At 49.0% G+C, this 23752-nt stretch overlaps 1 protein-coding gene across 9 annotated transcripts; it reads right to left on the bottom strand.

Annotated features, from left to right (window-relative positions):
- Window positions 1-600: 600 nt before the first annotated feature.
- On the bottom strand, window positions 601-23709 carry Anks3 (ankyrin repeat and sterile alpha motif domain containing 3). 9 transcript variants are annotated; one of them, XM_074059227.1, is made up of 17 exons: window positions 23585-23709; window positions 21214-21385; window positions 18921-19119; window positions 18569-18690; window positions 17323-17404; window positions 13949-14084; window positions 8324-8482; window positions 7106-7243; window positions 6639-6748; window positions 6182-6358; window positions 4991-5115; window positions 2868-3009; window positions 2321-2493; window positions 2014-2093; window positions 1403-1486; window positions 1118-1161; window positions 601-959 (listed from the first exon to the last, which is right to left on the bottom strand). In XM_074059227.1, exons 2-17 carry the CDS (start codon window positions 21381-21383, stop codon window positions 873-875), a joined length of 2028 nt encoding a protein of 675 aa, XP_073915328.1. In that variant the 5' UTR covers window positions 21384-21385; window positions 23585-23709; the 3' UTR covers window positions 601-872. The 9 variants fall into 9 exon arrangements, with proteins under 9 accessions (XP_073915328.1, XP_020031638.1, XP_020031641.1 ...); XM_020176049.2 differs by having other exon boundaries at window positions 8324-8485; XM_020176052.2 differs by having other exon boundaries at window positions 1070-1161; window positions 8324-8485.
- Between the last annotated feature and the right edge of the window lie 43 nt (window positions 23710-23752).

Consider the following 23752-nt stretch of genomic DNA (forward strand, 5'->3'; position numbering starts at 1 on the left):
GTGGAGTTGTTGAAGGACAAAGACAATAAAGTCACTCCTCCACTGCTGTGGTGTTTGCTTCTAGACGGACACCCAGGGCTGGGTTCGGGCGCCTCCCCAACCTAAGTGGGTCAGGAGCACCACTTAGGCATCTGTTCCCTGCACCTACTGGAGCACTACCCACCTTTTGACTTGTGCTAAGTCCTTCATATCAGGTCCTTTCCTGACCCTGGTAGCTCTGGCTGCACTAAGTTGCTGCTCTGGCCTCCACTTTGAAAGCTGCCTCCCTCCATCCTCAGCACAGGCTTAGTGCGAAGAGTGTCGCTGCAGAGCTGCCATGGGACAGGAAGTCCTCCACATGGAAAAACTGGAGGTAGTGTGGCTGGAAAACCCACAGCCAGCAACCAGCCTGGGAAGGCAGGCAGCACTACAGCTGCCAAGTGCACAGCAGAGGTCTGGGTGGGGAGAGGCACTGCTTTAGTGAACTGCCTGGCCCTCGCACGCTGCTCTCCAGGCAGCTTTCGAATTCAGTCAAGTCAGACTCCATAGAATCGCATGGGCACCTGAAGCAAGGGTGGCACATCATAAGCCAGCTGGTGTGGCACATGACCAGAGTTGAGCTAGTATTTCATTTTATTTTCCAACAAGTGGCACATTTTCTCCCCATCCCTGTCTGCGTTGTAAGGTCAGAGCTCAGTATGGCCCCTGTGTGGATGGAGATGCACTCTCTCATGACCCTGACTGGGCTGGGCTGGAGCAGCCCCCGAGCTTGGGGCCTGACCACTGGGATCTGGGTGCGAGGTCCTCGTACTGCCTTAGTGGTAACCTGAGCTGCCCTGGCAGCGGCCACAGCCCTGTCCTGCCTGCCTGCAGCCTGCTCTCTGAGCTGATCCTCAGCAACCCCCCACCCCTGGGGGCCTGGCTGCTGCGGCTGCCTGCTCTTCTGTCTTCAGGGTGGATGGCTCACCCGACGTCAGATTCTAAAGACGAAAAGGCTCTGGTGAGAAGGGACAGAACCGCTGGGGGGAGGGAAGTGACTACCCATGCGTACGTTCAGGTACATCTTTGGGGTGGGCAGATGTTCACTCACCAACCCTCCTCACTATGGCTCCCGCCACTTCTCCTTCCCGTTCAGTACCTGCAGCTTCTCCAGGCTCTGGGTCACTGAAGTCAGCATGTGCCCTGAGGACATGGCAAGTAGTTAGTGCTCTGCCCAGCAAGGGAAAGGAGGGTGGCTGGGCACTAGGAATCAATGACCTTGAACAACTGTTTCCTGAGCTCAAATGAGACTGCCCAGGGGTCTGAGCTGACAGTGTGGGGCCTGTCCCACAATGACCAGGGACCCTGGCGAGTCCCTCTTCCTCCCTCCCACTGAAGTCCAGTGCCCAGCTGGGAGCTGAGGCAAGGCCTCCTGAAGACTCACCCATCTCCCTGACCCGGTCTTCCAGAGCTTCCGACAGCTCGGGGAGGCTCCTGGCCCGCAGGGACACGTGCCAGCCTTTGGAGTCTGTGGTGCGGAGGAGTGGGTTAGCCCGCCTCTTTCCCAAATCCCAGGGATCAGGAGACCCTCCCCACCCAACTCACAAGCACCAGCACGGCTGAGGCAGGGCCCCTGGCATGCTCTTCCCCACCTGGGAGTTCATGAGGACAGAAAGACTTGTGACGTCAAAACCTGCCAGGCCAATCTCAGCCCCAGGAGGAAGTGAGGGTCCCCAGCCAGCTGTTTCCTGGAGTGGCTCCAGCTACCCACTGAACAGAAGTCACTAGAGGTCTCAGCAGACCAACTGGCCCAGCACAAGGACCAATCTCCACATTGTGGTTGCTGTGTCTCCCCCAGCAGGAGGACAGCACATCTCCCATCACAGGTGAGCAAGGAGGCTTGGTTCTGGGACACCTTTCTCATTGGCTCCTAAGAGTCCCACACAAGGACGTGGGGCAAGGATGCCAACATGGCAGCCATTCAGAGACCTCTGGATGGAACCTGGTTTGGAACTTGCTGCCCAGCCCAGAGCCAAGCTGTTACTCTCTCCTTACCTGCTGGAGGGAGGGCTGGGTTCCAGGTGGCTGTGTTGGGGTCCTGCCTCACTCGGGCTGACAGCTCAGCTTGACAGGCTCTGTTGGACATAGATCAAGTGCTGGTGAGCCAGAGTCCCCACTTCTAAGCCCCACAACTGTTCCCAAGGGGGAGGAGACCCACACAGATAAATCAGAGAGGCTGGTGCAGATCCTTACCACCTGGGTCGCCCTGTGGGGGAAGAGCTGACAACCCTGGGCCCCAGAGCCAGGTGACAGCCCCTGGCTGGCAGCAGGAAGACCTGCCCCACAGCTCTAGCCCACTCACCGCAGCTGTTCCAGAACGAGGGCAGCACCCTGGGCCAGGGCCCAGGTCTCCTGCAACTGAGCCTGGATGTCCTTGCGGGCACCATCCTGCTCCAGCAGGCAGCTCTCCACCACAGCACGCAGCTCCTGCTCCTGGGACACCTGGCCACGCATGGCCTCCACCTCCTCACAGCGCTGTAGGACAAACACCAGGCTGGAGAGTCAAAGCCAATAGAAGCCATGGCTGGGCTGGGCCTTCCACACAGGGACGGGAGTTGGTCATGCTGTCTTCTACCTCTTCCTCTTCTCTCTACCTTGGCGCCTGCACTGGGGCTTGCTCCCTGGATTCTAACCCTCAGGCTTGGTGCTGCCTCTTCTCTGCTGTGTCCACCTGCCCTCCTCCCTCCTCCCTATGCCACTTCAAGTTTCTCTGTGGCAGTGGCCACCTGGATCTGCTGCTTCTCTAACCTGACTGGGTCTTCCCCATTCTGTGTTCTTCACTGCAGGGGAGCAGCTCTAGGTGCCCATGGCCCCTGTATGTGCCGCCCTTCCCTGTGCTCCCCACTTGCTTTGTGCAGCTGGATGGCGAGCTCCTGCATCTCGGCCTCCAGCCGGTCAGCATACGCCAGCTCCAGGGCATCACTGGGGGGACGGGCACTGCTGTGCCAGCGGGCAATGGCAGACGTCATCTTCCTCTTGGGCCCAAACAACCTGTGAGGGTAAATCAGAGCCACATGTCAGCACCTGCTGCATGAGTGGAGCCTCCATTGACCACCCTGCCGTCAGGGAACTCTCAGCTCTGAGAATCTAAGGGCAAAGGACAGAAAAATAGGGCAACCAAAAACCTTTCTGCCTACTTCAGACTGTGGACAAGCATGCCCTCTTGCGGAGCCCGGCAAGGTGAATCCATCCTGGATTCTGGGGAAATCCCCAGGAATCTGTGTCCCCATCCAGACGGTGCCTGGCAGATTGAGTGGGCAGCTTGGACAGTAAATGCAGTCAGCTCATGCAAAGTCTAGCTCTGAGCACAGGAGCAGCTACCCAGGCCCACAGCCTGCAGACCCCAGTGTGGGCAACAGACCTTGTCCTCTAGGACCAGTGACTTGTGCTGGTCAGAGACACAGGTCCCCCTGCTTCTCCCCACCCCATACCTCCCACACAGTGGTATCTGGGGATTCAAAGGGCAGCACTTTCTTCTTCAGCGCCCCATTTGAGAGCCAGACATTAAGATGAGGACACTCAAAACCAACTACAGATGAGAAAAATTAGGAAGTCACCTTACAGGACTAGGGAGACATCAGGTCTGCACCTTGGGCTGAGCCTCACTTCAGAGGAGAGGCTCCCACAGCTAAGATGACAAAAGCTGGTTCTCACAGTCCCTACGGTATGATTACGTCAATCAGCTCTCAATAACATAAAACACCTAACAGACTCAGGCCCATTTAAAGAGAAAAAATTACAAAACTGCCCCTGAGTTCAAGCCTCAGTACCGCAAAAAAAAAGAGTATCTTAAACATGCTCAGAGAACTAAAGGAAGATGTGGAGAAAACCTGAAAAGAAAGCAAGAAAACACTGGAGCAGGAAAGGATAGGACTGAAATAAAAGATTCACTAAAGAATCAATGGCAGGTCTGAGCAGGCACAGGAAGAACTGCAACCTGGAAGGGGAGACTATGCAGGTTACTGGGTGTGAGGGAACACCAAGTGTGCTAACACATGGTGGGAACCCCATAGTAAAGAGAGGAAAGGCAAGGAGTATCTGAAGATCCACTGGCTGAAAACGTCCCCAACATGATCAAAGACATGAATATAAACACTAGCTGCCCAAAGAACTCCACGAATGGTTAATACAAAGACAGCAAAGCCGGGATACACGGTGTTAAGGAACAAGATTCTGGAAACGGCTCAGCATGTACAAGGGATCCTCAATAAAATTACCAGCAGATTCACATTAGAAACTTAGGGCATGGCTGAAGTGTCAGAGTACCTGTAATAGCAAGTGCAAGGCCCTGAGTTCAAACCCAGTACTACAAAACAAAACTGGGAGCAGAGGGCCACATTCAAGGTGCCAGAGGAAATAACTGTCAACCAAGAATCCCTTACCTGGCAATACTGTCCTTCCAAAATGAGGGAGAAGTTAAGATCGACCCAGATAAGCAAAGGCTGAGACAGCAAGTGCCCTAGACCTGGTGTGCAGGGAACAGAGGACACTGGGTGGCCCTAGAGCCAGGTGAGGAAGAAAACTCACTGAGCAAAGGGCTTTGAGGCACGGAGGGGACTGGAGCTGGAAGGGCCCCTGTGAGTAGAAATGTGCATACAGGACATTTCAAGACAAAGGATTTCAATTATTTGGATTTTATACCCAAGATCTAGTGAAATAACAGACCTGTGCTGTTAGTCCACTACCTCTAGTGGAACTGACAATCATCATTTGTAGAATTCTTTGTTCTGATCATGAAAAATATTCAAATCCTAAAGAAGTGGACTGGCAATCCACGGCCCCCATGCATGTGTTAGCCATGCCATCTTGGAGCCCTTTGTACCTACACCAGGTGGCAAGAGAGGAAACCACATCTGAACAGGGCAGCTCTTCCCCATTTGGGGATGAAGGTTGGGAAGGAGGGTGTAACCTGGCCCCAGAATAATTGGTTGAAATGAGGAAGTGGGGGCAGACATGGCTCCTGGGGACTCACGTGATGCCAATCTCCTTCAGGTCACTTTCGGTGAGGGTCAGGAAGATGCGCAGGTCCACGTCCTGCTCCTCGAACAGTTGCAGGTATTTCAGACACCCAATCTGCTCCAGCAGCTCAGCCAGATCCTAGAGGGCAAAGGAGATGGTGAGAGGCAAGGTGGCAACACAGAGCAAGTTCCCTGCTTACTAAGTGCAGGGATTGCCCAAGCTCAGCTCCAGGACCAGGACTCTATAAAGAGCATTAGTGAAGCTGCGAGCTGCTCCTCTTCCTGCCAGGGTTCTTGTGGTGCCAGTTCTAGTGCGGCTCTTCTTGTCCTGCATGGAGCGCGAGATGGGCAGATGTGGGCTGTGGATCCAGCTGGGCAGACTGGTCCGTCTGCTCCTCTCGCCTCTTGGAACACTGCAGTGAGGGTTGGCTTTATGGTGTCAGGGGTCTGCTGGTTTTTGTTTCTCATACTAAGTGGCCTGTGTCCGCTGACGCCCCTGCCTGCTCACACTGCTGCTGAGCTTATCTGAGACTTCCTTTCACTTGCACTTTTCAACACCAGTGTTTCTATTTTTGCAAGTATTTTGTTTGGAATGGGTGAAGAAACTTTCGAATGTTGTCACTCCACTGCTGTCCTTAAGCTCCGGCTGGACCACCAGCTCTCTAGTCAGCCTGGTGAACAGCCTTAAGGTGCACCTGCCTGCTAAGCTGCCCAAGCCTAGGAAGGATTTCAGCAGAAGCCAACAAATCTACGGTGCTCAGGGACCGTGGAAGTGGCACTTTGAAATAAGTGACAACTACTTGCATCTTTGCACCTCTCACACCTGCACAGGGAGGAAAGCTCAGCAGACACATATGTATGCTAGAGGCTGAGCTGCTGAGTCACACCTGTGCCCCTACAATGCCAGACTGTGCACAGTGAGGAAGAAGCTGTGTGTTATGTGCTATCCTTGTCACTGCTTCTTGTGCATCCTGTCACTGACTTCTGGAAGTAGGTCTGAAGTCAGACCTGTCCTTCTCCCCACACTTGGGAAGACCAAGTCCAATAACAGCTCCTTTCTGCAGAGAGGGACAGACAACAACCATGCAGCTAGCGAGCTGACCATCAGGAGTCATCTCTAGGCTACCTGAGAAAACCCACCACCCCCAGTTCCAGAGGTGCCATCTTTCCAAGCTTGCAGCCAGCAGTTTCACAGATCATTTTACCTGGGGTCCTGAGTAGGGGGGCCTCTCTACTTGGGGGACAGATCCTGGGGAACAGGCTGCCCCAACAGTCCCAGTGCTGGGAGGCCACTGGCTGTCACTGTTGCTGTAGCGATTCTTGGTCTTCATGTAACTTTTGGTTTGTTTGCGAACAGAGCTTTTGCGAGTGTGATCTGAATCCTGCAGGAAGAGATGTGTGTTCTGGGAGAAACTCAGTGCTCATAACCCTCACCCTGCTTTTGGCCCCCCTTCTGCCTTGGCCATGTGGACCTGTGCCATTTCCTTCTTGGGATGGGTAAGACTTGAAGCCCTGAGTGAAACGCCCCCCTGCCACATAGCAGTGGCTTCCCCTGCAGCACCTGCTGCCAAACTTGGGCCTCAGTGGTCTTCCAAGCACAGCACAGACGCACATTAGACACTCACCTACCCCACCACACCAGGGGAGGGAGGGAGACCCCACCTCGTTGCTCTCCAAGGACGCTTCACTGCTGAGCCCCTGGGCTCTTGTTAGGCCCTCGCTGCTGCTGCTGCTCCGCACTGCCCCGAGGCTGACACAGAAAGTGGGCTCCTCTGTAGAGGGAAGACAGGACAGAGCCTTGCACAGAGGGGACCTGTACTTGCTTGTTTCACGCTGTCTCCTCGATCTGTCCTGGCCCTCCCCCATGCAGGTGGGCAGGTGCTGTCCTTTCTGTGCAGTGCTAAGTCCCGAGTGCCTAAAAGAGTGCTCAGCACAAGGTGGGCCCTCAGGAAGCAGCTCCTTCTGGGAGGACTGCTGGGCCAGCCAAGGAGCTGACCCCCTCCAGTTGTGGGAACCTTGGTCCAGAAGCTTCCCTCACCTGCCCCATGGCCGACTCTGGTTTTCCTCACGAGAACTGGGGCCTATCTTTCTCCTTCTCTATGGGAGCCCAGCAGGATGGGGGGGCGTACCCCGGCTGCTGCTGCTGCTGCTCTCCACATCCCGCTCATTGATTGGGGAGGTGACGTCCCGGTAGCAAAGGCCCTCCCCTTCCAGGGGGTTCTCGTCACTGCTGGTGAAGGTCACATAGCCCCGTGGTGGCACCTGCTCTGTGTACAAAATGGGGCATGTAAACCCACATGAACACTAGTGAAGACACCCTGTGCCAAATCTCCCCCACCCCTCAACAGGCTTGTGAGATGAGGGGAACCCAGGAGCTAGGCAGGCAGCATCACAGCTGTCATTTCATCTCCCTGCACTGTCATTTGGCTGTCACTGTCACCTGCAGTTGGCAGTCACCTGCAGGTGAGCAGTTTGTTTCCCACAGGAAGTGCCTAGTGGAGCCAGGCAACACCCACAGCAAGCAAGCCAGGCTTCCTCAGTCCTCACTAGCACTTTCTCAAGGAACAGGTCATGGCCAGCTGCATGCACGGACTCCTGGGCACAGGATAATACGCCATAGGTGCTCCCCCACCCCCACCCACTGGGGGTCTTTGAAAGGACCCTGTGTCCCTGCAGTAGAAGTGGGCAGCACCAACACAAAGTTCCATAACCTGTGGGCACATGTGCCCTTGAGAAATAAGTAGAAGCTGGGTAGGGCATGGCGGTTCATGTCTGTAAACCCAGCACTCGGGAGGTGAAGGCAGCATGACTGTGAGTTTGACGCCAGCCTGGGCTATATAGTAAGACTGTCTCAAAAAATGAGGGGGGCAAAAACCCGTGGAATCTAGTCGCTGTAGTCCCAGCACTTAGGCCCAGGGGTCAGGGCCAGTGGGGCACATGGCGATTCTCTGCCTCAAACCCAAAACAGCACTGCTTGGAGACCAGAGTGTGGGAAGTGCATTCCCCGGGCTCTGCCCTGGAGGCCCATTCACCTCCACACCCAGGGATGTGGGTAGAGCCAGGGCACGGGACTTCAGACGTCCTCACACAGTTGACCCATCCATGCAAGAACATCTAAGCTTAGCTAATTTGGAGAAAAACTCCTAATTTTAGCCTTGAAAAGGAAAATCAAACCCAAGAGCTAGCCAGTGAGCTACCTGTTCCTGTTACCAAGGTCAACTCTGAGTCTTGCTCCTGCTCACTGCAACCCTGGGACCCACATTTCTGGGACTGAAAGTTCTGTGCCCCTCAAGATTGAATCTTGGGGACATGATCCCAGTGAGATGCCAAGAACCAGGGCTGCTCACCATAGCCAGGTGGTGGGGTCTTGCCTCCCAGTCCAATGGCTGTGATCCTTGCCAGGGCTCGTGGCCCCTCATGGATGCTAAGGCCCCTCTTCCGACACGGCCTGTGTCTCTGAGGACCTGGGCAGGATTCATCTGAAGAGCTCAGATCTTCGTATTTTTCTGCTGGTCAAACATCAAAAGTAAGACAATCTATTCAGTGGACAAATTTACCAATATTTATAGTAAACTAGAGAAAGAAAATAATTCTAACTAGCTGGGCTCCAGTAGCTCACACCTGTCATCCTAGCTACTTAGGAGGCAGAGATCAGGAGGATCACAGTTTGAAGCCAGCCCAGGCAAACAGTTCACAAGACCCTATCTTGAAAAAACCCATAACAAAAAAAGGGCTTGTGGAGTGGCTTAAGGTGAAGACCCTGAGTTCAAATCACAGTCTACCAAAAAAAAAAAAAAGTCATAACTAGTATTCTTAAGAAGAAAAGTGTGTTTGTCCAGACTTGGGAGAAATGCCATAACTGGCAGTCCACTGCTCAGGGAACATAGGGAACAGAAAACTTAGCTCTGACTTTAATTCATACGCCTATCTGTCTGGGTGTTCAGAGTTGAAGATAAGTAAATCACTGCCTCATAAAAATATGATAACATTGGTCACAGACTGCCAAGCAATTTTGTATTTTTCCAGCTGAATGACATCTCGGGAAGTGAATACCATGTGTGCTATGTTTTAAAAAGTAGTTTAAATACCTGCCCTGTCTGAGCTCCCTTTTTGTGTGTGTGTGACTGGGGTTTCAAACTCAGTGCTTTGCGCTTGTCAAGCAGGCCCTGTCTAAGCTTTCAGGGCACATTACGGGACTGGAGGTATGGCTTAAGTGGTGGAGCATATGCAGGGAAAACAATAATAGATTGTTTTGTGGGGAAAGAAAGAAAGATTCAGAAGTTTTCAATAGTAATAAGTAAAGGAGACCTACAAAGACACAAACTGAATCTTACACTGGATAATAGGACATTTTCTTCTCAAGGACATACAAAGCAAAAAAAAACTCCTATCATTGGGTACAAGGAAACCATCAGTACTTCTACAAGATGGAAGAATTATAAATACTGGTAAGATAACTTAGAAAACAGAACAAAATAAAATGAGAAATTAATCACACAAAAAGGCCCTTCCAACTAGAATGTAAACCCAAAAATACTGGGCTGGCAGAATAGCTCAAGCAGTAAGAGTGCCTGCCTTGCAAGCATAAGGCCCTGAGTTCAAACCCCAGTGTTGCCCCAAACAAAACAAGAAATACAAAAATACCACAAAACTTCTATTAAAGAACTGTTGGGTGAAAGGGGAAAACAAATCAAAATTACAGAATTTCTGGCCAAGTGGCACATATATGTTTATAATCCCAGCTACTCAGGAGGCAGAAGTCAGGAGGATCCAGGTTGGAGGCCAGTCCTGGCAGAAAGTGAGCAAGATCTCATCCCAACCAAAGCTGGATGTGGTGGTGCAGTGCACGCCTGTCATCACAGCTATGCAGGAGGCATAAACAGGAGGATCAGGGTCCAGGCGGGCCCGGACAAAACATGGACCCTATTCAAAATAAAGCATAGGGGCTGGGGGTGGCTCCGCTGGTAGAGTGCCCAGCAAGCACAGGGCCCCGAGTTCAAGTCCCAGAGCCACCAAGAGTCACACATACACACCCTTCCTGAAAAATAGTGATAACAAAAGCGCTACATAACAGAGTCCCTGGGCTGCACTCAAAGCAGTGACCGGCGAGGATCCACGGCCTCAATCACTCATGTCAATAAAAGGCAGGCAGGTAATAAAAAGAAATGAATTAAATCCCTGAATAAAACAAAACAAAACAAAACAAAAAAGCCCACCACAGTAAACCAAAAACCGAATAAAAGCAGAACTTAATGAAGTAGAAAAGTACAGTCAGTAGATTTAATTAAAATCCCATGGCTTTTCTTTCACTATGCAGACAAAGCACTTCCAACTTAAAGAGAAAAACAGCACAAATACACAAAGAAGTAACCACTGAAGCATGTTTTAAAAAAGAGAAAGACAGCTACTTTGCAGACCTCTACAAACATCTGAAATCTTAAACTAATACAGTCACCAAAATGGACTCCAGTAAAAGCAGAAAGCTTAACTAAGAAGACTAGTTTGTATAGAATGAGCAGAAAGACTTATCAAGAAAACCCTCCAAAGAGAGAAGTGGCTCCACAGTGTCATGGGGAGTTCCAACAGCCTTCTAGGACCAGGGAATGCTGACACCTCACAAACCATTCTAGCACAAAGATGGGGAGGACAGCTTCCAAATTCCATATGAAACAAGTACAGAATCAACCCCTGCACCTGATAAACAGAGACCAAAACCAGAATATTACATACCCGCATCTCTTAAGAATGAAAATCCATACCATGCCAAGAAAATGTCAATAAACAGACCCCAAAACACATTAGGGAAAAAAGAAATCACCAAGTGGGATTTATGCCCAGAATGTATTGAAGTTGGACTATTACTAGAAAACGCATTAATATGATGCACTATATTAAGACAACCAGGCATGGTGGTACACGCCTATAATCCCAACACATGGGAGACTGTGGCAGGAGAATCACAAATTCAAGGCCAGCCTGGGCTACACAGTGAAACCCTGACTCACAAAACAAAACAGAAAGCCAAAGAGCACCAGTGTGAAAATTCACCATCATCTCCATAGATAGAGGGAAAGTCCTTGACAAAATTCAACAGCTATTCCTTTTTAAAAAACAAATACTTAAGAACATAGAATTAAAAAAAAAGAAAATTCATAGTTCTCCTAGCTGAATAAAAAACATAAATATTAAAATAAATAAATAAATAAATAAAAAAGAAAATGTGGTATCTATACACAATGGAATTCTACTCAGCCATGAAGAAGAATGAAATCTTATCATTCGCAAGTAAATGGATATAACTGGAGAACATCATTCTGAGTGAGGTTAGCTGGGCTCAGAACACCAAAAATCATATGTTCTCCCTCATATGCAGGCTTTATACCTAAGGCAAATACAGCAATGTGGTTGAACTTGGATCACATGACAAAAGGAGAGCACATACGGGAGGTGTGGGGTTAAAAAAAATAAAAATAAAATAAAATAAAAAAAAAGAACATAGAATTGTCAGGCACCAGTGGCTCACGCTTGCAATCCTAGCTACTTGGGAGGCTGAGATCAGAAGGATCCCAGTTAAAGCCAACCTGGACAAATAGTTCTCAAGACCCTCATTTCCAAAATAACCAGAGCAAAATGGGCTGGAGGCATAGCTCAAGTGGTAGAGTGCCTGCTTTGCAAGTGTGAAGTTGCACTCAAATCCTGATGGCTCACGCCTGTAATCCTAGCTACTCAGGAGGCAGAGATCAGGAGGAATGCAGTTCAAAGCCAGCCTATGCAAATAGTTTGTGAGGATCTATCGTGCAGGAAAACAAACATCACAAAAAAGGCTGGTGGAGTGGTTCAAGGTGTAGGCCCTGAGTTCAAGCCCCAGTACTGAAAAAAACAAAAACAAAAACAAAAAAACAAAAAAATCCCATACCCACCTTACTCTCTCACAGCTAGTCTCTTACTTAACCTGGCATTTCTGCTAAGATTGAGACTAAGGTAGAGCTAGCTGTGCACGGGTTCTGCTGTGTTCACTACAGTACTAGAGGTGTTTGCAAGGAAACAAAGAAATGACGTATAAGAATCAGAAATGGTGAATCATCTCCATTTGCAGATTATGTAACAGTTACACCCAGAAAGCCCAAAGAATCAACAGTAAAAACAACTCCAATTAGAGTTCAGCAAGGGCTGGGGACAAGTGATAGAGCACCTCCCTAGCAAGCACAAGGCCCTGAGTTCAAATCCCAGTTCTGCCAAAAAAAAGTTCAGTAAAAGCAGAGTATAAAATTAGCATACAGGGACTGGATCCCTCTTTTTAAGAGTGAAGTCCTGAGCTCAAACCCTAGTCCCACCAAATAAATAAATTAGCATACAGAAATCAACTGCCTTTTCTATAAAAACACAGATGGAGAGAAGGCAGCAACTGTCAATAACCAGTTAAACCACATAACAGCAGACAAGACCCCATTTATAACAGCAGCAAAGATGATAAAATTCTTCACTAGAAGCCTAAGTTATAGGCAATGTGTATCTGAGAAAAAATTTAAAACCTTCCTACAAGCCCCAGCAGTACACTGTACAAAAACATTCCTTGTTCTTGGATGAGATGACTCAACATAAGACACATCAATTCATAAATTTACTGCATCTCTTTTTGGTACTGAGAATTGGGTCCAGAGCTTTGTATGTGTCGGGTGGACATTCCGACACTTGAGTCACACACACCACCACCCAGTCCTTCTGTTTATATTTTGTTTTTGAAACAGGATCTTGTTACCTTTTGCTCAGGCTGGCCTCAAACTTGTGATCCTCCTACCTCTGCCTCCTGTGTAGCTGGGATTACAACTGTGCACCACCGTGGCTGGCTCGTACTACAATCTTAATAAAAAGGCCAACACTTTGTAGAGAGTGAGGCAACTCAAGTTCATACAGAAAAAAAATAACCAAAAACTGGGGAAACACTGAAAAACTGAACTCAATAGTACAACATTCCACAAAAATACTGATCAAACTGTGGTTTTGGTTCATGAATATAGAGACCAACAGATTCAAAGACTAGGAAAGCCCCAAGGAAGATGGACATTCAGTATGACAATGGCGATGTCTCCAAGCTCTACATTAAAGATGACTTTCACAAATTCCAAAATTTTCAGTAAAGAGTAAAAGATGTGTAAGCACCCAATGCACAGAAAGTGATGAAATGAAGCTTTCAGTGTTCAAATATTGAGTAATTCTGACAGTTCTGAGAACAGCTGAGCAGACTGAGCTGTTCCTACTCATTTTCATGTGTAACACTCAACACCTGTCATTATTACATGCACACTTACCCAATGTGGGAAAGACGCTGAGGGCATATTCTCTCGTTAAACTTTATGAACGAATTACTATGATGGGCAAATGTGCTACTTAAAGACTGTCCAAGAAAAACTGCACAAATAACTTCATAAGAAATGACACAAACCATTACATTTTGGGTTAGCAATTTAAACTTGATTACAAATGCAACTAAGTTTACGAAGTTCTATCATTAGTTTTGTTTTCCTATGATTATGACGACTGCTTTTCTGAACTCTTGGTATGAAAATATGAATGGGTAAGAGACAAGAAAATGAGTCAAATGATTGCTAATCAAGAAGTATATCAGAAAATCTTGTGTTGTTTCTTAATCACATGCAAATTACATGCAATTTCAGCATTTGGTAGCTCCTAATTCAGTACCATTATTTTCCTTGTAGAATAAAAAGCAAACACACAAAAAAAAGGCGATTTTCACATAATGATGCTATAGCCATTTGGAAAAAGATAAAGTAGGATCCACACCTCACATCACGTGTGAGAAAAACATACACACGGATCAGAGATCTAATTAAAAAATGAAACCATACAAGTGCTAGAAAATTCCTTACGAGGGATTAGAGAAAGAGACGCAGGGAGGGGACTGCCCCTCTCTCCCAGTGTCCCGACACCATGGTGGTGGCAGATGCAGGTACCTGGACTGCGGTAGGGGGTCTTGGGTAGAGCAGGGGAGTGAGTGTCCATCAAGGCCACTATCTTCATGTGTCCATACTGCTTGGCCAGCATCCGAGCTGTGGCTCCGCTGTGGTCTCTCATGTCCACTTCAACTCCCTGTGAAGGTTGGGAAAGTAGGGTCAGGAAGCTCTCTGTCAAAGGCCCCCGCGCTCACTGGACCTCTGGCCTGGGAGAGACGATGGAAAACTTGGCCAGCTTCTGAGCACCAACCTGGGTATGAAAGACACCACATCCCAGGAAGGAGGTACAGGCCTCGTTGGCTCACTGCTGCTGGCTTTGCGCTCCCTATCTCCTGGTCAACAGGGGAGTGGGCCACCTGGCACTGTCACCAAGGGCAGTCACCATGCCATCTTGAAGCTGCAGCAACTATCCCCTCCCAAGTGCTACTTGCCAGGTGTGTGACCTCACCTGGCAGATGCAGAATGAATAGGGGCTGCCCCACTCTGGTGGGGTGACACAGGGCTGACGATGGAGCCAGCCAGGCGAAGGGTCCTCCACGCCCTGCTATTTGGCCTCATTCTTCCCCACAGAACACAGGAGGCTCCAGCTCACTGGAGAAGGAGCCCCGTATTATAGGCCATCCCCAGAAGGTGGCTCTACTCTCTGAAACTGAACTTGGCACCTTCACCCAAAAGTCTAACGTGTTTACGGTCTTTCCACATACCCATCCACATCTGTGACTCCATCCTGAGGAAGCAGCCCTCATAAGAAAAAGCTTTATGCACAAAGACATTCAACACAGCTTACCTGCAGCAACAAATACGGAAAGGCAATTTAAATGCTGGCGAGTGTTACCATTTACAAATAGCTGGGATGGTTTGTGTTTGTTTTCACTTTCCCTGAGACAGTTGGTTGCCTGGAACTTGAGATCCTCCTGCTTCAGTCTCCTAAGTGCTAAGATAACAGGGTGCCCCACCATGCCGAGCACAAATAGTTGGGATGGCGAAGTTTAAAAAATGATCGTGAGCCAGCACAACAATAATAAAACAAAAAAACGTAATAAATAAAAGTAAACTTAAAAAATTTTTAAAAAGGGTTATGATATAAAACTACATGTGTGTCACAACTGCAGCCAAAAAGGACAAAACGGAAGATGCGCAGGAAACAATACTAGAGGAGCACGCTCCAAACGTTACTTTTTAAGCAGGAAGATCTTGGGGGTTTCCATCTTTCTAGTCATCTATAATTTCTAAATACACTACCAGAAGCATGTTTATTTCGAAACTGGAAATGTCCAATAAGTTTTCTACCTTAAAGGCTAAGCCACACTTCCCTACCAAACCTTAGGGCCGCCAAAAAGAAAAAAAGTTCACCCATACAGCATTCTCACATCCGATGGGGCAAGCTGGCCCCCAAGATTCTACAGGACAAATCAGCAGGAGGAATTTAGAAGTGCTACATCCCACGATCCAGAGGTTCTACTTCTAGGAAGTTTAACCTAAAGGAATAATTAAAGACATAAACTAAAATTTAGGATTTTTACTTCAGCAGTCAGCATAGTGAGAACCAAAAAGAACCTGAATGGGGTCTGTGAGCTCATGGAGAGCAAACCACAGAGCACTTCCAGCCATTCACACGGGAGGGAAGTGGGTACAGCGACAGGGACGAGCATGCACAAAGCATCACAGAGAAAGAACAGATTACCACGCCTGCAGGTTGTTTCCACTTTTTGGCCATTCTGAACAATCCTGTTAGGGACATTTGTGTACAAGCTTCTGTGTGGACACAGGTTTTCAATTCTCTCTGGTACACACCTAGGAGCAGAACTGATGGGTCCTATGGTAACTCTTGGTGTAACGGTTTGAAAGAGCCTGCACCATTTCAACTTCTGTCAGCAGCCCAGGGAGATTCCAGTCTCTCCACAGCCCCACTAACGTTTGATATTGCCCTTTTTTTTTTTTTTTTTTTGTGGTGGTACCAGGGTTTGAACTGAGGGCCTCACTGATACTGCCTTTTTCATTGTAGACATTTTTTTTTTTTTTGCGGTACTGGGGCTCGAACTCAGGGCCTACACCTTGTACCACTCCACCAGCCCTTTTTTGTGATAGGGTTTCTTCAAGATAGGGTCTTGTGAACTATTTGCCCAGGCTGGCTTTGAACTGTGGTCCTCCTGATCTCTGCCTCCTGAGTAGCTGGGATTACAGGCATGAACCACTGGTGCCTGGTCATCCTCCTACTTTTGATTTGCATCTCCTGATAATTAATAACTTCAAGCACTTTTCATATGTTTCTTAGCCATCCGGATAGCTACTGTGGAGAAATAATTCAGATCCTTTGGCCATTTCTTAATTGTCTTTTTATTAGGAACTATTAAATTTAACATCCAAGTACCAGGAAGCCTGGTTGGAGAAATACAAATGCAGAAAAAACTACAAGTATGCTAAACCTGTGTGTGAAAGGAAATTCCCCAAAACAGTTTATAACTGCAAACTGTTAGAAACCTGAATTTGTCCTAATAAGGAAATAAGTAAACTATGAATACTGTATAAGGATAAGCTGTTCATAGTACATTAAGTAATTTTTTTAAGTTGCACAATATACATAGAATTCTTTTTCTGTTCAAGACAGAAAGCTTCTAGGGTCTGCAATTGTCTCCAGGCAGCAGAGGGGGACATGAGCAGCTCTTCGTAACCCAGAGGAAGACCTCCTCCTCGTTCTACACAATATTTCAATGTAATGGGATTATGAGTGCTATTTTTTTTTAAGTTTTATATATGTGTATATATACATATATACATATATATATATATATTTTTTTTTATTTTATTTTATTTTTTTTTAAAGCAGTCCTGGAGTTTGAACTCAGGACCTTACACTTGCTAGGCAGGCGCTCTACCACTTGAGCAACACCTACAGTCTATTTTGTACTGGTTATTTTGAGATGGGATCTCGAGAACTATTTGCCCAGGCTGGTCTCAAACCTCAGTCCTACCAATTTCAGCCTCCCATGTAACTAGGATTACAAGTGTGAGTGATCATTGCCCAGCTCATACCCAACTTTTATTGCTTTTTCCTGTACTGGCCTCAAACCTTGATCCTCCTAATCGCTACCTTCAGAGTTCCTAGGATTATGAGTGTGAGCCACTGTTCCTAACTGAGTGCTATTTACTTTAAAAAATTTTCCCCTAATTTTAAAGAGTATTTTTCAAAGTCATTACAGGAATATTGCCCAGCTTTCTCACCACTGAAACGTAAATACTCAAGCATCTACAATGGAAACACACAGCAAAGAGCAGTTGCTTTTGTATAAGAGAAAAGCTCGCCACCGTCAGCTTCAGAGGCCCACCCCTCATCTGCTGGGACTAAGCTGCAAGTTAACAAGCAAGGCACTCACATGATTCAGAAAACACTGCACGATTATCTCGTGGCCAGCAGCAGCAGCTTCCATCAAGGGAGTAAATCCGCACGTGGGCTCCCTGCAAGATGGGGCCAGTCAGGTGGCTACAAAAGAGCAGTTCAGTCACGCAAAGCTCCCCGCTGAAGACAAAACCAAGTCAAGGCTATGTGTAGGCACGAGGGCTCATACACGTGCTCACGCTTCCTCTCCAGAGCTAGTGGGGGAGACAGGAAAAGTTAACAAGCACACTTGAACTTCATTAGCTCCTCTGGGACCATCCCCAGTGATATCTTCTGTCTGAAAGGCCAATCTCTCTCATCTTCCCTCCTCAGGGCTGTTCCCACCTGCTTCTTCTAATCTTCACTTGAATCACTTCCAGCATGCAGCTCTTCCACTCCTCACAGAAAGTTAACATCCCTGCCCCTCTGCTAATGCCATCTTTCCAGTTCAGCATCCTCATGAAGCACTCCTGAAAAGTTCACGCACTGGTAGTCCCAGTCCCACCCACCCTACTGCTAATGGTGAGCACCGTTACCCTAGCACAATCCTCAGAGGTACCTGTTTGGGGCTGGTCCAGAAGCCAGGAGTCATGCTAAATCCTGCCTCTCATCCCTTCTAAGACACATACTTTCCACACCCTAACATCTCTGAAGTCAGAATATGTCTTAAAATCAACACATGAACTGAATTTTAATTCGCAGGGTTTTTCCTACAGTGGATGCTGTTGGCCAGGGGGCTGTGCACATACTTGCTATGTTGAAAAGGGATTATTCTGCTTTAAACAAGAAAACCACTTCTAGCTTATAAAACTCAGGATGGGGTGAGGTATGGCTCAGAGGCAAAGTGCTTGCCTAGCATGGGTAAGGGCCTGAGTTCCAACCCCAGCACTGCAAGGAAATAAAACAACCTCACGATGTTTTTCCAGAGCTTCACCTCCCTTGATCTATACCACAGTCAAGAAAGAGAAAGGAATTGGCATGGAGCATATGTCATTCAAATGCCACTTGCGATGCTAGACCTGGCACATAGCACACCATGCACTTCCTGTCCCTTTTTCAGGCACAAAAATGAGGTTCAGAGGCCAAGAGAGATGCACCAATGTCACCTGGCAGACCTGTGAAAAGGCCTGTATGTGAGCAGGCCTGTCCATTTCACCCCTTTGTCTTAACTTCTCATGGTGAGGTGAGGTGGCTCTGCTGCTCTCCACAGAATCAGACAAGACCCAGCCCACTCCCACGGTCACCTCACATTGGCGTTCGCGCCACTGTCCAGGAGGAACTTGACCATCTGCTGGTGCCCAGCACTGGTGCAGTGGAAGAGTGCAGTCCAGCCTTGAATGTCTTTCATCTCAAGCTCCGCACCTTGCTTCGAGAGAATACAGAGTGCAGGTCACAGCCCATCTCCTCTGCACGGAGGACAGGTGAGTTGCGCCCTCCAGGCCACCAGCTGGAAGAATCCAAAGTGATCACACACACACACACACACACACACACACTCACACACACACACACACACAGGCCTGTAGTGCTTCCTGTCCTGTAAGGGTGGCTGGGGAACCCCCTGGGTTGCTGGGTCTGCGCCCCCTCATAGCTCACCTGGAGCAGGAAGTAGGCGATGCTCTCGTTGCCACAGCTGGAGGCCAGCATCAGCGGAGTCTGCCCTTCCGGAGTCGGCACATTCACATTAACCCCTGCCTCAAGCAGCAGGTGCACGATGGTATCGTGTCCAATGTAGGAGGCATACATCAGCGGGGTCCAGCCACCACCATTCTTCTTATTCAAATCTAACTCTTTCCTAAACAAACGCAAGATACGCTAGGCATGCCCAGCCACCTCACAGAGTCCAGGCAGGACAAGCCGACCTTTCAGAAGCCAGGGATGTCTGCCCCCAGACATCCCTGGGGTGGGAAAGTCAAGCAGATGTTTCCAGTTGCTGTGCGCCTGCCTTCAAAATGTCCTCAGCCCTTCAACCTTCTCTAATTCATACTCGAATGTGCCCCACCACCTCCTAGCCCAAGACCAGCTATTCTCTTCATCCACACCACCAGCGAAACAAATGGCGCTCTAGTGGGCACATGAACAAGGTCTGAAGCCACCTGTAGTCACCAGGATGGCAGGAGGAGCCACTGGGATGGAAGAGATGGAAGCTGGGGAGCGTGCTCAACACCTACCATGCACAGGACCCCATGGCCAACACTGGTCAGGCCTGGTTTATCAGAAGAGCTGAGGCTGAGACACCCTGACCACTTGCCATCAAATAGATGGGCAGTGTGTGAGTGCAGAAAGGTACATAGAGGCCTAAGGAAAAAGGAAGGGAATGGGGTAGACAAGAACCACTGCCACCAGTTTCTCCTCTGTCATCTCACCCTACAGAAACATTCGTGAAAAATCTGTAACCTGAGAATCTGTTTTTTCTCACTGATTTCCATCAGGATTCTGGAAATGCATACTTATACAGGAAAAGAAAACAAAGTGGGTCTCCCAGCCCAAACTCTGGGGCTGGGAGTCACATTTTAGAATAATTTCCACTGTCCAGAGCAAGGTGCATAGTTACTGCGCACAGGCCTTTCACCTCACAGTTCTTGCCTCCAGCAGCAGGAATGGTTGGCAGTGCATCCACATTGATCTGAGTCTCATGGGACCCACACACTCTGGCAGTTACTTTCCGTTCACTAATGTGCCCTACTGAGTGTGGGATGTTCACCCCAGCAGCCTCTCTGGAAGAGCCTAACGGAGGAATGCAGCGGCAGCCCTGCCGGGAAGCTGCACAGACACCTCTGGAGCCAGACCTCAGTCACCCATTCATCCTTCCACTACCTTCCTTCATGAGCAGCAATTGCAGATGCAAAGTGAGGCACCCGACAAACTGGCATCTCTGAGGCTCTCCCCACTCCCTCTAAGCCCTCCAGCTGCCCTCAGGCCCACCACTCTGTGTGAGCAGCCCACTGCTTTCAAAATGCCAGTCAAGAGCACAACTGTTGCCACTCTCCTCCAGAGCCATTCTGGGCTATGCTCTTTATGGAACACCCAGACTTAAGAGCCTGAGATTCCCAAGGAGAATTGTCAGAGGGGTCTTGGGGACCCTGTGAGGGGACATGTTGGCTGCATATCTCTAAGGCCAGCGAGGAAGGGAGCACAACAGACTGCCCTGTACAGAGAAGGATTTAGGTGACAGTTCCACTTAGGAGCAGAGACCTGGGGCTTCTAGCTCTGGCTCACCGGAAACTGAGCAGGCACACCAGGATATGTACAGACATCATTTTGCTAAGGCACCAAATGGCATAAGGTAGGGAGAAGCCTGGCATGTATGACGCCCAGGTTCCTTCCAGCACCTCCACTAAAATCAGAAAAATAAGATCAAGTAGAGGGGGAGAAGGACCCTCTTAAGAGTCACATTACCCTACGTGCAAGACACAGCCCAGGACTGAACACTCGAATGCAGATTAGCAAACCCGCAGCTGGGCAGTGAGGTCAGGAGGCCGCCCTCTGAGGAGAGCTGAAAGCCAGTCTCTCACCTCCCCATGTGGAAGCCAGGGGAAGAAGGGGAAGGAGGAGTTACGAGCCCTATGAGCAAAGAAGGCCAAAGCACACTGCTTTCCATCTTTATTTTGTTTTGTTTGGGCATTTCTGCAGTCAGTAAAAACCTGAAAGTTACTCTGGTTCAAGTAAAGTACAAATGAATGCTTATAAGCCTACAATAAAAGTTTAAATCAAAACTGCCTTCTTTGCTAGTGCCCATCATGAGACAACTGCTCGCAACAAGCAGGTGAACATACCCCGTGTGAATTAAATGTCTACAACCGTGTGCGAGGCCCCAGCTGGTGCGATGGAAGCCACGGAAATGCTCCTGGAAATGTGAGACGAAGGGATGCTCCCTGAGACCTCTTACCGCTGCACACACTCCTTCACCACCTCATACTGGCCGATGGAGGCCGCTGTGTGAAGATCCAGGGGGACGTCCAGCTCCTCCCGGCTGACCCGTGTGCCCAGCCCGTGCCACATGGACAAGCTGCAGTTCAGGAGCTCCGGCTCGCTGGTTTCATCACTCAGCTCAGACATGGCTGTGGAGGGAGGCCCAAGGGTTAGATCTTCCTTCCAGGCTGTTTCAGGGAATGAAATAGCTAGCCCTACTTCTGGCAATGGCAGGCACCATGTCACTACTCTAAAAGGCTGACAGCTGGGCTCCAGTGGCTCATGCCTGTAATTCTAGCTACTTGAGAAGCAGATATCAGGAGGATCGTTTGAAGCCAGCCCAGGGAAATAGTTCATGATACTCTACCTCGAAAAGACTCGTGATATTGGAGTGGCTCAATATCACCAAAAAAAAAAAAAAAAAAAAGAGGCTGATAGCCCCTGCTTGGCTGTCTTTAAACAGCAGCTGTGAGACAGAAGTGAGAAGCATCGATGGTGCATCATTAGCTGTGCTGTGTCTTCTTCAACTCACAGGCCTTCCATTCTAGAAGCGAACTCTCCAGGATACTTACAACCTCTTGGGTGGATAATAAAAAAAATGCTCACTGGTCATTGGACCTAATCAGCTCCTTGATGTGGTAGGAAATAACACTGGATTTGGGGTTAGAGGAAAATTTAGCTCTGCTACTTAGCATCACCAGTCCCAAGGTCCTCACTGTTTCATGGGGCAAAAAGATATCTCAAAGGGCTGCTGTTAAAAACACAAGGAAGCCAGGCATGGAGGTGCATACCTGTAACCCAGGCACTCAGGAGGATGAGGCAGGAGTGAGTTGGAGGCCAGCCTGAGATACATAACAAGACCCTGCCTTAAAAAAAAAAAATCTTGGCAGAATGAGTAAACAGCTAACCAGCTGACACGTACAAGAACATCTCAACATCTCAAGCACTTTTTGCCGAATGGCAGGAGCCAGTCAAAAGGCTGCCTACACTGTAATCCATTTACAGGGCATCTGGAAAAGGTAAAGTGAAGAGCTGGAGGCTGGGTCAGTGGAACCAAGAGTAAGCATCAGGGGAACCACAAAGAGGCAGCAAGAGGGAATGTGGGGGGCATACACCCATTCTATTCTACCTTCAGAGTGTTGGTGCACACCACACTTCACTTACCAAAATTTACAGACCTCAATCGCCGAAATGTGTTCTACTAGGCAAAATTTAAATATAAATTTTTTGAAAAAAATGGAAAAGTTTCCAGCACAGAAGCCAGGATGTGATCGGTGAGCAGGACTCTATCCATGCATCCCTATAAAGTAGGAGAGTGAAGGGGAATGGTGCAGGCTGGTGAACTGGTGTGGTGACAGTTTCCCCAAGCTGGGATACCACCAGATGATGAGTTTGTGGTTATGAGTCCTTCATTCTGGGAATTCTCCCCAAACCACGCCCAAGTCATTAAATTCCTAGAATTCTCAGGTCTGGGAGTGACAGAATCGAGTACAGAAAAGGGAGAGAAGGAAAAAGAAAACCATGTCATGTTCAGACGGCCCAAGATACAGGAAGCTGTCAGTTCCAATAGAACTGCCCCTTCCAGCGGCTCCCTCCAGCCTCCAATGGGCGTGTTTCTTCCACGCCAAACGCCTCCTCCAGGCTGGGGCCTGGGTTCGCTTTACCCATACTGGACATCCATGTCTGACACCTGCTGCGCTGACGGCCAATCAGAAACGGCCCCAGCCTCTAGAAGCCCATGCTGGGAAAACTCGCACGCCAGGGAACTCCAGATCTACGATGATGTCTCACCGTACAATATGACAATCGCTCCCGAATTATGGGGAAAGCATTAACGACACTATTCTCTTCTTGCAAATGTCTATTGTAACTGGCCTCCAAACCTTCGGGAAGCTGCAGTGGGGATGACACCCTTTAACTTTCACTCCCTCTTTTGGTCCTGTCCATTTTGTAAAATACCAAGTTACTTTAAAACTTAAAATATTTTTTTTGCAGAGGTATGGGGCTTTGAAATCAAGGCCTCACGTTTGCTAGGCAGGCACGCTATCACTTGAGCCCACGTCCCCAGCCCTTAAAATAATTAACTAGATTTTTTAAAAGAAAAAAAAAACTGATCCTGCTGCTCATTGTCACGCCCGCAGGAGGTCGGTCACAGCCGAGGTGACAGCTACCGCCCACAGCCCTTGGCAGCCACCTCGCGTAACCAACCCTGCAGCCCAGAGTCCCGCCATCCCCAGTGCATGGCTTCAGAGCTGAGGCCCCGCGTCACCAAGCCCTGCCGCGGACAAGTGCAGGACCGGACGCCGGATCCCGGGCACAGCAGGTGCCGGGGCCACCGCCCAGCCTACCTGCTCTGGCCTCAGGCCTAACTCCAGTCTCGCTCTGGCTGCAGCCGCCGCACTCTCTAGCTGACCGCCGCCCCTGCACCCGGCCGGCGGTCCGCCCCCGGAAGTAGTCGCAGGAGCGCGCAGAGCACGCCGGGACGCAAGCGATCGCTGTGTTATTGGCCAGTCGGT

Source organism: Castor canadensis, chromosome 17 (assembly GCF_047511655.1).
Source record: "Castor canadensis chromosome 17, mCasCan1.hap1v2, whole genome shotgun sequence".
Lineage (NCBI taxonomy): Eukaryota > Metazoa > Chordata > Mammalia > Rodentia > Castoridae > Castor > Castor canadensis.